General features: G+C 38.7%; 1 protein-coding gene across 1 annotated transcript in view; it reads left to right on the top strand.

The window, feature by feature from the left end:
- The window catches only part of LOC126236295 (sodium-dependent nutrient amino acid transporter 1-like), a 244,857-nt gene that overhangs the window by 183,076 nt on the left and 45,805 nt on the right, over positions 1-15,976 (top strand). The window contains exon 7 of the mRNA XM_049945487.1: positions 15,755-15,858. Within this exon, the coding sequence (XP_049801444.1) occupies positions 15,755-15,858 (104 nt within the window). The remainder of the gene's footprint in view (positions 1-15,754; positions 15,859-15,976) is intronic.

Genomic DNA, 15,976 nt, shown 5'->3' with positions numbered 1-15,976 from the left:
TTTGTATTTATCTACCTTTAGTTAATGTCCACACATTAAGTTCTGTTGTGAGATAACACAGAGTAGGAAATGGAGTACATGGAATTAGATAGATAGGGCAACAAATGCTATGTTGTGTGGGGTACACAGTCTTTGTATTTCAAAGCTTCAGGGAAATTGAAATAGCAGAAGAAAGAAGATGTGAAAGAAATTAATCATAAGAAGAGCTCCACAACACCTGAAGTTATAGTGACAGAAGGAGGTCATAGTGAAGGAAGAGGTCTGAAGAGCATTAATCAAGTCATTAATCAGACATGAAGGAAATGTAAGAGCAAAAGTCACTGATAAAGAGAGAGATGCAGAGGATGAACACATCAGTCAACAGTATGGTGAAGGTGAAAATGCAAAGATAGAAGGATGGCGAGAAGAAGACCACGAGTTTTAGGAGGAGAAAAGCTCAAGGGCGAGAGACAGATGCAGTGGATTATCAAGAAAGGAAGGAGGGCAAGAATAATGAGAAGGAAAGGATGCAAATGATGAAAGAGGAGAACACATTAGTAAAGAGGAAGAAGAGGAGTCAAACGGCAAAGGAGGAGAAGAGAAAACAGAGTGAGAGGCAGAGGAAGACAGAAGGGAGAGGGAAGGTAAAGGTGACAAAAATGATGAAAACAGCAAGAGAGGCACAGTAGTTTAAAATGTGCAGAAGAAGAAGAAGAATTTGAAGTAATGGTAGATTTAATAGAGAACTGGATAGGTTGGAAGGAGTGAGGAATTTTCAGCCTATCATGAAATGAGTCTATAGAGAAAAAACTTGACATATTTTGTAATACAATCAGATGTATGTATATATATATATACAATCAGATGTATTACAAAATATTAATGATGAAGAAGAGAAAGGAGTTTATGAAGCTAGTCATAATCCAGACGAAGTACCAGTACGGGTATCAAAACCAACAATCAAGAAACTACTAATGTGCATGCATAAAGAAATAGAAGAATGTTTACTAAAACAGGATGAAAAGAGTGAGGAGGAAAATTATACTTTTCAGCCTTTAATAGAGATGAAATTAAATGGAATAGAGAGAACAGCTCTTATAGACACTGGAAATACAGACAGCCATCTCAGAAGTGTTGTATCAGCACATCATTAAAAGCAGTAAAATAGTGACAATGCCCATATCTAAAGTCAGAATTAAAAGTGCCACTGCTTACTAAACAAATTTATATATCTATCAGTTTAGAAGATTTTGAAGTAGACGAAGACATTTTAGTAGGGCCTAAATTTAATGTATATGTTGTACTAGGAATCAATATGGTAAGAAACTATGAAGCTAGAATAGATTTTGGATGGAGATATGTTTAGTTTTCAAGAAATGGCAGGATAGAAAGAATGCCAATTTTTTAGTAATATTGAATGAAGAGGCTTGAATGTGACAAATAAAATACAGAGAATGTTAACAGAATGATTTTGCAGTGTATGAAGCCTGTCACAAAAACAGGACAGCAACAGGCAACAAGAAAATAGAGGAGGAGATCATGGAAAAAGTGCATAGCACTGAAAATACTACCATCAAGCAAAGGAAGTCATTGAAGGAGTTATTAATGAAATATTAGCAAATCTTTTCTCATGAGCCCAGAATGTACATAATTATGAATACAAGCTTAAAGTAAAACCATATCCAATACCTTCAGCCAAAATAACTGTTTTAGAAGAAGAACTTAGTAAAGCAGATCAGTGGGAGGTGGTTGAGTGAGCTAATATGACCTACAACAATCCTTTGGTTGTCACAGATAAACAGGATGGATCAACATGAGCAGTTTTGTATGTGAGACACCTCAATAAAATTACGGTAATGGAATGTGACAGACCAGAGAATATGCCATAAATCATGCAAAAATTTAAAGAGGATCAGTACATGTCCAGCTGCAATTTAACATACATTTCTTTGCACTGGCAAAAGAAAGTCAAAGGTACATGGCATTTCTCTTCAGTTGAAACTGTTTCACTATAAGGTTGTACCATTCATAATCATTGTGTGTGTGTCAGCATTTATAAGAACATTGGGCAAAGTCTTGGGAACTCAACTAAACTCAAAACTAAATATTTATGTAGGTGGCCTGTTGATACCTACTGACGATGGGAGGAATAGTTCAGTGCACTAGTTAGGGATGGAATGACTGAAAACTGTGCACTCTGAATTTTAAAAGAAAGGATCAAATTTTTAGGTTGCTGTATATCACAGAAATGAATTGAGGCAGACCCAAAGAAGATAGAAGCAATTGAGGAAGCATCTCCTTCAAAGGATAATTAGCAAGTTACTGTTTGGAATGTGGGAATTCTATCATAAAAATTCATTACTGATCAAGTGCTGAATTATCAAAACTTAATGGCACTATGTAAGAGGAACAGCACCTATATATGGATACCTGAATAGCAGCAAGTGTTTGAGTTAATCAAAAAAATGCCAGCCAATGCTCAAATATTGAACTACAGTGATCTAAGTATCCATTTTGTCTTGCTTTGGACAATAGTAAGCAAGGAATAGGGAGCCATCTGTTTCAAGAAATAGAAAAGAAGGGACCAAAGCAACAAGAGAGATTAGGTGAAAAAATGGTTTATTAAGAGAATTTGCTTAGAAGGATGACTTTTGCAGTGTATGTTTTATTAGTTTGCTCTATTTGCCAACATAGCTATGGCTATCTGTGAGAATGAAAGGGATGCAGTCACATTAGAACTAGCACAGCAGTTATAACCGTCAACCTGATCTGCACACTAGAGACTGTTGAGAATGCGGGATGTCAGTGCTGAAAGCGAGTGGAGTGATTTGTCTACCAAAAGAGAGTGCCACAAGTCGTGGATAAGTGTTGAAAATGTAGAAGTGTGGTTTACGAGTCACAAGCTACGATAAGCCAGTTTTAACAACTGAAGCTTGGCTGTGTCACAGACTTTTTGTAAACATTAGAGATGATGGTGTACTGAAAGGAACATGGTGCACTGGAATTATGAACTGATATGAATGAATGAGAGTGCTAAGGAGCTGAGACTTAATTCAGTTTCATTAATTTTTTTAAACATATGAATCTGATTGTAATTGATTCTTGTAACTGTAGAAAATTCTAACAAGAATGATTGCATCTTATTAGAATTTTGGTTGCATGGTATAAGATATATTTTCTCTGTCACAAATGATTTGTGTGTATTTTCAGCCATTAACCATATGTAGATGAAGACAAAATGGGAGATATTATACTGCGTGAAGAGTTTGACAGAGCACTGAAAGACCTGAGTCGAAACAAGGCCCCTGGAGTAGACAACATTCCATTAGAACTACTGATGGCCTTGGGAGAGCCAGTCATGACAAAACTCTACCATCTGGTGAGCAAGATGTATGAGACAGGCGAAATACCCTCAGACTTCAAGAAGAATATAATAATTCCATTCCCGAAGAAAGCAGGTGTTGACAGATGTGAAAATTACCGAACTATCAGTTTAATAAGTCACAGCTGCAAAATACTAACGCGAATTCTTTACAGACGAATGGAAAAACTGGTAGAAGCGGACCTCGGGGAAGATCAGTTTGGATTCCGTAGAAATGTTGGAACACGTGAGGCAATACTAACCTTACGACTTATCTTAGAAGAAAGATTAAGAAAAGGCAAACCTACGTTTCTAGCATTTGTAGACTTAGAGAAAGCTTTTGACAATGTTAACTGGAATACTCTCTTTCAAATTCTGAAGGTGGCAGGGGTAAAATACAGGGAGCGAATGGCTATTTACAATTTGTACAGAAACCAGATGGCAGTTATAAGAGTCAAGGGGCATGAAAGGGAAGCAGTGGTTGGGAAAGGAGTGAGACAGGGTTGTAGCCTCTCCCCGATGTTATTCAATCTGTATATTGAGCTAGCATTGAAGGAAACAAAAGAAAATTTCGGAGTAGGTATTAAAATTCATGGAGAAGAAGTAAAAACTTTGAGGTTCGCCGATGACATTGTAATTCTGTCAGAGACAGCAAAGGACTTGGAAGAGCAGTTGAACGGAATGGACAGTGTCTTGAAAGGAGGATATAAGATGAACATCAACAAAAGCAAAACGAGGATAATGGAATGTAGTCAAATTAAGTCGGGTGATGCTGAGGGAATTTGATTAGGAAATGAGACACTTAAAGTAGAAAAGGAGTTTTGCTATTTAGGGAGTAAAATAACTGATGATGGTCGAAGTACAGAGGATATAAAATGTAGACTGGCAATGGCAAGGAAAGTGTTTCTGAAGAAGAGAAATTTGTTAACATCGAGTATAGATTTAAGTGTCAGGAAGTCATTTCTGAAAGTATTTGTATGGAGTGTAGCCATGTATGGAAGTGAAACATGGACGATAACCAGTTTGGACAAGAAGAGAATAGAAGCTTTCGAAATGTGGTGCTACAGAAGAATGCTGAAGATAAGGTGGGTAGATCACGTAACTAATGAGGAAGTATTGAATAGGATTGGGGAGAAGAGAAGTTTGTGGCACAACTTGACTAGAAGAAGGGATCGGTTGGTAGGACATGTTTTAAGGGATCAAGGGATCACAAATTTAGCATTGGAGGGCAGCGTGGAGGGTAAAAATCATAGAGGGAGACCAAGAGATGAATACACTAAGCAGATTCAGAAGTATGTAGGTTGCAGTAGGTACTGGGAGATGAAGAAGCTTGCACAGGATAGAGTAGCATGGAGAGCTGCATCAAACCAGTCTCAGGACTGAAGACCACAACAACAACAACCATATGTGTACTGATAATTGTAGATATTTATAATCATTGATGTTCTATTTCAGTGTAAATAAAATTTAATGCCAGCCGCCGTGGTCTAGCGGTTCTAGGCGCTCAGTCCAGAACCGCGCGACTGCTACGGTCGCAGGTTCGAATCCTGCCGTGGGCATGGATGTGTGTGATGTCCTTAGGTTAGTTAGGTTTAAGTAGTTCTACATTCTAGGGGATTGATGACCATAGATGTTAAGTCCCATAGTGCTCAGAGCCATTTGAACCATTTTTTTTTTAAATTTAATGTATTCTGTAAATATGTTATTATGTTACATGTATCTTTGAGCTATCTAATTTACATGTAAAATATAGTGCTTTTGTCCAGTAGGCAAAACTCTATCCTGGCAACATTTTGTTGAGGAGTAAGTGACTATTTAAATAAGTTAGTTGATGCTGGATCTCAGAGATGTCATGACAGTTGGATGAGGGCATGTTTCTTGATTATAGAGAACAGTGGTAATTTCAGGGAAAGGGGGCAGTTTTTCTGTGGTGAAAATCAGAAGGTTTTATATAGAGGGGAGAAATATAATAGTGAACAAAAGGAAGCAGTTTGATTATAAAGAAATGAGAGGAACACAGAAGTTGCCAGGAAGCAGTCATTGAAGCACTGTTGAGCGAAACAAATGGCTCAGATGGCTCTAAGCACTATGGGACTTAATATCTGAAGTCATCAGTCCCTTAGACTTAGAACTACTTAAACCTAACTTACCTAAGGACAACACACACATCCATGCCCAAGGCAGGATTCAAACCTGTGACCGTAGCAACAGTGCAGTTCCGGACTGAAGCGCCTAGAACCGCTCGGCCACAGCGGCTGGCAAAGAGTGAAACGCCAAGTTTCGAGGAGAGACGTGTTTTTTTAGATTTCCCACAAAAAAGGGGAGATGCAAGAGGGAAGACTACAAGAAAGAAGATAGCAAGTAACAGGATTCAAGACAGTGAACTTCGGATAAATATAGAAGAACAGCCAAATCAAGACATTAGGAAGCGTAAGAAAGAACGAATGGTCACCACAAAATGTGAGTATACTGTGACTTCACCAAGACAGTGTAGTGAATGGCTGCTAGCTTTATTTTGGTTGTGGAGAGACTGTGAACTAAAGCGGTAATTCAAATGGTGCTATGAAAAGCGGCAGTTTAGCAATTTCTATTACTGTACTTCGAAAATTAGGTCTGTGAACAGACCTATCTGTTGTAGAACCAGTTATTGCGAAGTGCACAGTACTGGTATCTGAAAAGTAAGAATTTGTAATAAAATCGGTGCCAACCAATTGAAGTAATCGTAACTTTTAAAGGCGCTACAGTCTGGAACCGCGTGACCGCTACGGTAGCAGGTTCGAATCCTGCCTCGGGCATGGATGTGTGAGATGTCCTCAGGTTAGTTAGGTTTAAGTAGTTCTAAGTTCTAGGGGACTGATGACCTTAGCAGTTAAGTCCCATAGTGCTCAGAGCCATTTGAACCATTTTTAATCGTTACTTAGGCATCTATTGTTATGCGTAAAACAGTATTTGTATCCCAGTCCCTGAAAATCCCACTTACATGTCCCTTTTCTAAAACAGTTCTAAACATTCCCATGGCAAATGTACTATGGGATGGCGCACAAGAGGAAGGCATGAATTATTTGCATTTTCTAAATTAATTAATTCATTTACAAGATACCACTCCACCATCTTGTTATCTTCCCTTGGACTGGCTAATATGGTAGCTGAAACGTGACGACTCTAGATATGGTCCGCTACAGCGACAACATTCTAGATGTGCCCAAAAAATTATTACAATAATAGGTTTTTGGCCTTGGATATTCTTCTGTTGTTGGTAGATAATTATTTCGCAACAGAACTTAATGTGTAGATAAATACAAAAGTCGGAGATTAGAGCCAGCTAACCAAAAAAATAACTGTTAGGCTGAATATATTTTATTTCACTCAACCACAGAGTTTCTTGCGGTTAAATGTTGCACTCACACTGTTAAAACTGACAGTGCTTCAAACTAATGTGATTACGAAGTGTTGCCTTTGCTCCCTACACCATCTACAAGGTTTTGTCTGTGATCTCATGTGTGTGCAGACCTTCAAATATGCTTTATTCAGCTTTCCTGTTGGTTTATGTTCTGATCCCACGCCCTCTCTTCTCTTCCTGTCTGTCTGTCTGTTTCCTCCATGCTAGATTTTCACAGCTCATCTCTGCCAAGTCATTCTCATGTGACATTACTATTGTTTCATACAGTTCACACATGATTCTATTGTTGTATGTTTGTTGAAATGTTATTCTGCCCACTTTATTCTCCTCACAAAACTGTCTGCATCCTTCCATGGTCTCCTTCTAAATACTGAAATCTTTGCTTCATCTCTACCAATCTTGTCGGCATAGCATGACTTTCTGAGCAGCTTTTCAGAATATGCAGACACATTTCCACCACTGTACCCAGGACCCCCTCCATCACTATATTAGCATGTATTTCAAGTGATCAGAAGTTCTCATCAAATTTATGAATAAACTCTTTGTGTAAGTTGTATGCCCAGTCTGACTATCCTCTTTCATCAATCTGCAGACTGCATCTATTTTCTTCATTTCATTCCAAGCTGTTCATATATTTCTCCATAGTTTGTCCATAAATTCTGCAGGTTGTATGGACATCCATTTTCTAAATTCTAAATTGTTGTACTTGGCTTTCTCAAAATACCACTCGAAATTCTCATACTGAAATTCCCCACATGATAACATTTCTGAGTCTTGCTAGTATTTGCTGACCTATCTTACTTATTTCCTGTTCTGCAACAGTGGTTCCTGTAATTTGTTTACCTTCCTCCTGGTTTCTTCATATTTTTCAGTTACCTCCCTCACACTACTCTCCACCGATCTAGCTTGTTCAATAGCCTTTGTTTGCGCCTCTTCTAAATATACACCATTCCTTTCTCAGATGGATTTTCTGCTGTTCATTTACACCCTGACTTTTCTCGTCATATTCCTGTTGTACAGTTTTAGGCTCATATTTTAGACCCAATGCCACTTCAGCAATAGCACTGTCAAGTTTAGTCTGGCCTGCAGTAATCTTATGTTCAATTCGGCTTTTGTTAGCTTGCACTTCTGCTTCTACTTTGTCTTGCCCTGCGTTCATTTCAGCTTCTAGTTTACTCTATCATGCCTGCACTTTAATTTTCAACTCAGCCTAGACAACTTCTATTTTAGTTTCTACTGTAACCAACTCCTCTTATTTACTTTGACCTGATTTCACATCGCTCACTTCTGTTTACAGTTCTGTACTATACAAAACAAATACAAAAGCACAAAATTGATATTCATTTACCATGATGGACCAGCCTTTAGTGTAGTATCTGTAACAGCTGATTGTACTTTCATTTGGAAGTGTCAGTAGCCCTCTTCGCTTCTTTTACAGTGCTGTTTTGAGTCACCTGTTCAGTGATTTCACCAACAGCAGCCATTTTGATGACTTTTAATTTAAGTTGTACCATGGTAAGCATAAACTGTCCCCTAATCAGTACGCATTACTTGAAGGCTGCTGAACTGGTCAGAAATGGACACTGTTAGCCATGATATTAGCAGTCACCAAATAAAAAAGTGTGTGTGTGCGTGTGTGTGCGTGCACGCACATGCATGTGTGTACCACTGAATCTTGTTTGAATGACTTTTGAACATCTGCTCTCAATAACATTGCTATGCCCTTTGCTTGCAACAGTTTCACCAAAATAATTCAGCACTAGACTAAAGCCTCTGTTGAACCTATATGCTGCTAGCCTCACACCTTCTCTTGTTTAAGAGAGGTGACAGAAAACATATGTGCAGACATAAACACTCACATAAAAACAGTTCAATTATGAAATGGCAATGATCTTTAAATAATTAATTGGACAGAGAAGTTGTATTCTCCGGTTTTAATCAAATTGCTGTGTGTCAGTATATTTAATGTATCTTTTACTGTAGAGACATATGAACATATAAATTAATGTGAATTATTATGAAATGAGTGATCTGTGCATAATATGTTAATGAGAACGAGGCTTGCAATGTGAACTGCCTGTTAACTAAATGGCTATGATTTTCTTGAGTGATAGTACAGAAGTACAAAATTACTATGAATTATTAAAATTACTGGAACACTTCAGTGAAAAATTAAAAATTGGCAGGAAACTGCAATCTGAATTACCTATTACATGGATCAAAGAATAGCAAGTGGATCTAATTATGAAACTATTTGGAAATTAAAACAATAGATGACAAGATGGTGGTGCACTATGTTGTCAGTTAATTAATTTATTTAGAAAATCCAATGATTCTTTCACCACTCCAGTGCACCATCCTTTCATACATCTCTCACTGTTGAACTTCTGGAATTATTTGAGAAAAAGACCACCCTGCATAGATACTGGAGTTGGACATTTAAATCTCACAATGTCTGCTCCACAGCAGTTTTACAGTGGCCTGACAAATTGTTTAACATCTCACAATTCGAGTTCACCATGTACAGCTGCCCTAAGAGAAGCAGACTGCTGCCCCTCCCATCTAATTGCTTCAAAGGCTGCTTGCCAAGAAGCACCGAGGCCAAAGCCCATATCTCGATTAATAAGATACGTCAACATTCGTACCTCGATTGTCTCCTTAATAACACTATCCTAGAAACAATTAGGTGAGCAGATGACAGGCGTCTTTTCGAAATAGAAATCCCTTAATCTGTCCACGACCACAGCAGATTTATCTTCCTGCCCCAATTTTATGTTGCATACGTGTTGAGCGTTGTGCGTGGATATACAGCGCTCTGTCCGACGTAAGATTTTCCACTTTCGCGCGGAATGTGAGACACCTGGTGGCGAAGTCCGAAGATACTTGTCACGCTGCCCACAGGGTTCCTTATTTTGGCAGGTGGTCAATATATGGGCTGAACACTGTTTTATAGACAACAATGGATGCTTAAGCTACAGTTATTTCAATAGTATGGTGTCAGTTTTATTTTAAATTCTCACTTTCCAGATAACATGCAGTTTGACCCTCACAGCAGCTAGTTCTACAACGGATAGTCCATTTACAGCCCAAATTCTCTCAATACGAGAGATTGCTGAACAGTCATAGTGATGTCTGAATCACTATTGTTGTTCACAGTCTCTACTCAACCAAAATAAAAATGTTCATTGTTTCACACACTGTCTTGATGAAGTCACAGTATACTTGCATTCTGTGAAGATGACTGATTCTTTCTCATACTATTGATGCTTGATTCATCTGTTCTTCTGTGTCAATTCTCCACTGAATTATTGCCTTGAACCTTCATTCTTGTTATATTCTTGATTTTCTTCTCCTCTCATCATTCCTCTCCTGTTTTAAAGATCTCGAAAAATGGGTTTCATCTCAAAACTTCTGCATTCTTCTCAAAATGTCTGTGTTCTTCTCCTCTCTCCATAAGTAAACTACTTCCTGTGGCTCATTAAAATATTTCTTTCCTCTACATAAAATCTTCTCACTTTCACAACAGAGGAACTACCTACCTTTCCTACCACTCCTTTCTTTAATCAAACAATACCTCATCCATCTGTCATTAAATCACCAAGCCTCAGCATCAACTAACTTCTTCATTTGTCACTTCCTCCTGTACCAAATTTTTCATGCATGATTTTTCTGCCAGGCCAAAATACTGTATTTTACCCAGGGTGTTCATGTTAACTGAAGACATTGAAATATCTTGAAAGTTGTACATTGGTTCGAAAAAAGTTATAATTCCAATTTGTTTATCTCAGAGGGGGCCATCCAGTGATACCATATTTGACCCCTCAACCCAGCTCATGTGTGGGTGGCAGGGGGCAACTTTGAAATTTTCAATTGAACCCCAATTTTTTTTTAATTGTAGATTACGAGTCTATGGCTAAATCTACTTAATTTTCATCTGAATTATCTTCTATGTTTCGCCACAGATGGCACTGTAATTGGAGAAATAGTAATGAGTACACAACTGTAATTTACAAGAAGCTACTCATTGTCCCTTGACTATCCAATGACAGACAGATCCCCGCCTCCATGCTGTGACGGTAGGCCAGTGTTTCATAACTTCTAATTGGAAACCCCATTCACAATGTTGTATTCCTCCAGTACATCAAACAGGGGACTACTCAATGTGCCATTTTGGCCATGGCTACTCTACTTTTCTATTAGAGTAAGTGTTCAAATGTAGTACTGCCAGCTTCAATATGTTTAGTGATCTTTTTTTCAAATGACTGTACACTGGACAGAAGCCTATCTGCAGGAATATCAGCACAGGCATTTCTGATTCACGTGGGCCATGTTCTCACAGTCTGTTGGAACTTGCTGGTACACCTAAGGATCTTTTAAATATCCCGACAGGAAGAAATCTAGCGGCATCAAATCCAGTAACCTTGTGGGCCAATTAATAGGGTCACCTCTACTGATATACTGACCAGTGTAAACACAGTCTAATACATCCTGTGCTTCAACTAAGTAATGCGCTGGGCAACCATCATGCTGAAGCCACATAGGTTGTTGAACATCTAGTTCCTTTTCCACAAACGTCCTATATTTGTGTCCATTCAACATGCCACTGAGGAAAGATGGACCAATGAGTTTGTTCCCCATGATGCCACACCACATGTTAACCAACCAAGGACTTCGATGGTCAACTTGCCATAACCAGCAGCAACTGTCTACCCTCCAGTAATGCATGTTATGCCAGATTGTGCTATCATAGTTTGCAAATGTAGTTTTATTGTAAAATAGTACCTTGGCAAGGATCGTGGGGGTCATTTGCATTTTTTGATGTGCCCATTCACAAACCACTACCCAGTTATGGAAACTGGTGCCATGAAGTTCTGGATGCAGTGGCACTTGGTGTGGATGATACTTATGACGATGCAGTATTGTGATAATACTACCTATTGACATATTGGAATCATTGTGTAATTGCCAGACATTTATCCATGGGTTATGGTGGACTGCCACTAGTACACCTATGTCATTAGCTTCTCCTGTGACACGTTTTCTTTGTTTCCTTTTCCTGGTCTGTACAATGCCATCAGACATAAAGGGATTCAACAAATGAGAGTGACCTTTTTCTGGAAGATGCTTGGTGTACAAGGCAAGGCAACAGCAGCCTCTGCATTTCTCCTACATTCCCCGTAAATCAGGATCATTTCAATTTTTTCTTCTGTGTTTGCAACATTTGTTATTCACTTGCACATCTGTTCTCCAAATGAGAGGTAGGTGTGCATGCAATAAATGCTTCATTAGTATTATAATCTTTAGAGCCACTATCTCTTCTGTGGCTGCACAATACAAGAGCTCCTGTTGCAGTGCGCTGCTTGTTATGGTACATCATAGTTCACAGTGGCATGTAGAGTAGTCCCCTGTTCAATATCTCAGAAGAATACAATGTTATGAAAGAGGTTTCGAATTAGGATTAATGAAATACTGTCCTGTCCTACCCTCACAGCATGGAGATGGGTCCCATGTGCCACTGGATATTCAAGGGTTGTCGAGTACCATGTCATAAATTGGCCATAAATTACGATTTTGTATGCACTTGTGTTACTCTGATTACAGAACCATCTGTGGCAAAATGAAGAAATAATTCAGCCAAAACATATGTACATTTTGCAGTAAAATCATAATATGCAATAAAAAATGGGGGTTTCCATTGGTGATTTCAAAGTTGTTCCCTGCCACCCACCCACAGGTTGGGGTGGGGAGTTGAGTGTGATATTATTGGATGTCCCCCTCTGAGACAAAGAAACTGGAATCATAACTTTTTTTTGGACCTGATTCATAGTTTTCAACATATTTCCGTGTCTTCAATTAAAATGAACACCCTGTATATAAATTACATACCAGTACTGTCGAAGTTATACAGAACAAAACAGTGTATTTATAGAAAACACTAAATTTTCTCACACTTAAATAAGGAAATTAATGGTTATGAATATTTACAAATATCTGTAAATATGTAGTTAATCATTAAAAATATGTAGTTTTTATTGTGTCAGAGAAAATTCCTGTTGTACAGGGAGAAGAGTTACTGGCCATACTGATGATTTGACAATGTGTCTTCAGTAGTCCTTGGGTAGCTCAGTCAGTGGGATACTTGGCCAATAAAGGCAAAGCTGTCAGGTTTGAATCCCAGTCCACCAAACAGTTTTTATCTGCCAGGAAGTTTCAAATGAGTGCTCCATCTGTTCCAGAGTGAAAATTCGTTGTGAAAACCATGGTTTTATTCCTCAGTGTCATTCCACATGTCCCTTATTGCTGTCATTGGTTTCCAAAAGTTCCTCTCCTTGCTCATTCTATGGAGAATTTCCTCATTTCTTATCTCTTTTACCTAAATTGCAACATCCTTCCATTGCACTGCATCTCCAGTTCTTCAATCCTCCTCTTTCTGGCTTTCATAAGCTATGATTAGATATTGAAACAAAGGTGGTTGTATCATTCTTACTTGTGTTGACATGGAGTAACATCTTTCTTCGGCTGATGCCCTTGTGTGAGGTTACTTCTAAAACACCAGATTTCCTTTACTCATTGTGCCATTTACTTCATACTTTTGACATGCAGTACACCTATTCTTTTGTGCCACGAAGATGTCCCAGACTATTGTGTATGGAACTCCTTCTGTTGCAAATACACTATCTCATTAAAAGTATCCAGTCATGAATTAGTGGACATTAATATGGGTTGTGTCCACCCTTCACCTTTAGCAGAGCTTCAACTCTGCTGGGACACTGTGGAGGAACAGCAGCCCATCCTCCATCTGGAGCCGAAACCAGAGAAGGTGTTGATCTTGGATGCTTCGGTCTGGAGCAAGTCGATGTTCTAATACATCCCATGGGTATTCCATTGGGTTCATGTCAGGACATTGGCAAGCCAGCCGATTTCTGGGGGTTGTTATCCACAAATCATTGCCTTTATGACAGGGTGCATTGTCATGCTGGTATAAACAATTGTTCCTCTACAGCACAGTACATAATGCTGTATAGAATATGTTCATGTCCTTGCATTTAACCTTTTCATAAGTGCAATAATATGGCCATACACTAAGCATGAAAAACACCCCCACACCTAACACCACCTCCTCCATACATTGTTGTTGGCACTGCAAATGATGGCAGATAACATTTTCCAGATGTTTGTCAATCCCAAACCCTTCTTTTGGATCGCATCAGCATGTAGCATGACTTTTCATTCCAAATCACTCATTTCAAGTCATGCACTGTTCAGTGACATTGCTCTTTACACCACTTTAAGCATCTAGCTACAGAAATTTGTGGCTATAAGGAGCTGTTCGACCATTGTACACCATCCTTTCTAACTCCCCATGCACGGTCATTGTGTAAGTTGGACTGCTGATAGCACTTTGGAACCTACAAGTGATTCCTGTCACTGATTTCATGCAGTTTTTTACAACCCCCTCTATAATATTCAACAGTACATAGCTGTCAGTACATAAGGTCTACCTGGCCTTGGTTTACCTGTGGGTGTTCCTTCACATTTCCACTTCACAATGACATCACCAATAGCTTTAGAAGGGTTGAAATGTCATGATGGATTTGTTACTCAGGTGATATCCAATGACAAGTCCATGTTCGAAGTTACAGAGCTCTCCTGACAGACCTATTCTGCTGTTACTCCTTCTCTGTTGACAATACAATACTCCCAGCCTCCTTTCATACTGGTGAATTCACTTATGCTATGTAGCGGCCAGTTCTGCATTACATAGGAGTATCCTTATACTTTTGATCAGATAGTTTATATTGGGTGAGTTGTGGTTGACAGGTTTGTCACAGGATTTTAAAGAGAGTGTCCACAACTAATGGTTACGCTGTGGCTTGCAATCAGTATGCACTTATTCTTGCAAGTTCTCTGATTTGAGGCACTATGATCAGTGCCACGTGGGAGATGGCTGTTTGTGCATGTCCACAGCACATCCAAATTGTTTATTGTGTTTGAGCATCTTTCCCCGGCCATCAAATATAGTGCTCTGTGACTGCTGCGAGAGCTGATTGATGGAAGGCTAGACTGTGGGCAGTCATTGGCATTTAGAAAATTATGTTTATTTGCTAGCTCTATGCATTCTGATGCTCTGGCAACCTCTGCTGGATCAATGACAACACCTTTCACCACTTTTATATCCTGCATGATACTTACACAAAACATTTGATATATGGATAAACAGTGAATCCCACAAAGCAGTGCTTGATTTGAAGTTCACAAATCCACATACATTGGTGAACATTAAATGCCATGAATTTGTGGAAATATATAGTTAGTACAAGCCCAAATAGGGGGACAAGCTACTTCAAGTTGAAATTTGGAATGCATACTGTTTGTAGATGAAAGTCAAGCCCATTGTGAGTGCAGCACTGAGAGTCCACATGATGTCCAAGTTGATGTCTAAAGGCAAGACAAAGTTATCAAGTACTACTATTGTGGCATTCATAGATGTATGTGAACTGAACATGGTCTGCTGTGTTTGCAGCTTTATTGGGACCAAGATATGTGCCTTGTGTAATTGTTAACTCTGACAATCTCTGCTAGCCTTACAGATGGAGTGAAACACCCTTTAATACAGCTTATGATCTATTTTGCCTTTCACTGTGTGGCACACATTTGAATGCCTCTGCTTTCAAATTGCTGCTTGTCTGGGTTATAAAACTAACACTGTTGCATGATATGTGGATCACTTTAACAGTACGTCTCAGCTTCAGTGAGAAGATTGTTTTCAGTTATGCTCAAAGTAATGCTGATAATAAAAACTCTGCTATGACTGTAAAAATTCCATTTTTTGTAATGTTCTTGGACAATGGAACTGCTTTCATCTAGTAGATGAATCGTGTACTATTTTATTCCGGAGACACCTCAGTGGCAGACAACTACTACATGTATCTGATTCACATAAATATCCATGAATAAATAATTATTTTCACAAAGTTAAATGTTGAGTGAACTAACAGCTTTTACTCTTACAGGTTTGGTATGAAGCAGTCACTCAAGCATTCTTTTCACTAGGAGTATCATTTGGAACACTTATCATGTATTCCTCATATAATGGCTTTAGCCATAACATTCATAGGTAAGTTCCACATATAGTTTAACTTGTCAATTTCTTATGAACTTCAGTAAACTGCCAGACAGAATACCACATAAAAGTATCCAGGCTACTGCCACACATGTGCTACATCTTGAACTTT

This window comes from Schistocerca nitens, chromosome 2, assembly GCF_023898315.1.
Source record: "Schistocerca nitens isolate TAMUIC-IGC-003100 chromosome 2, iqSchNite1.1, whole genome shotgun sequence".
In the NCBI taxonomy this organism is placed as follows: domain Eukaryota; kingdom Metazoa; phylum Arthropoda; class Insecta; order Orthoptera; family Acrididae; genus Schistocerca; species Schistocerca nitens.
This window is presented reverse-complemented; position numbering and strand designations above follow the sequence as displayed.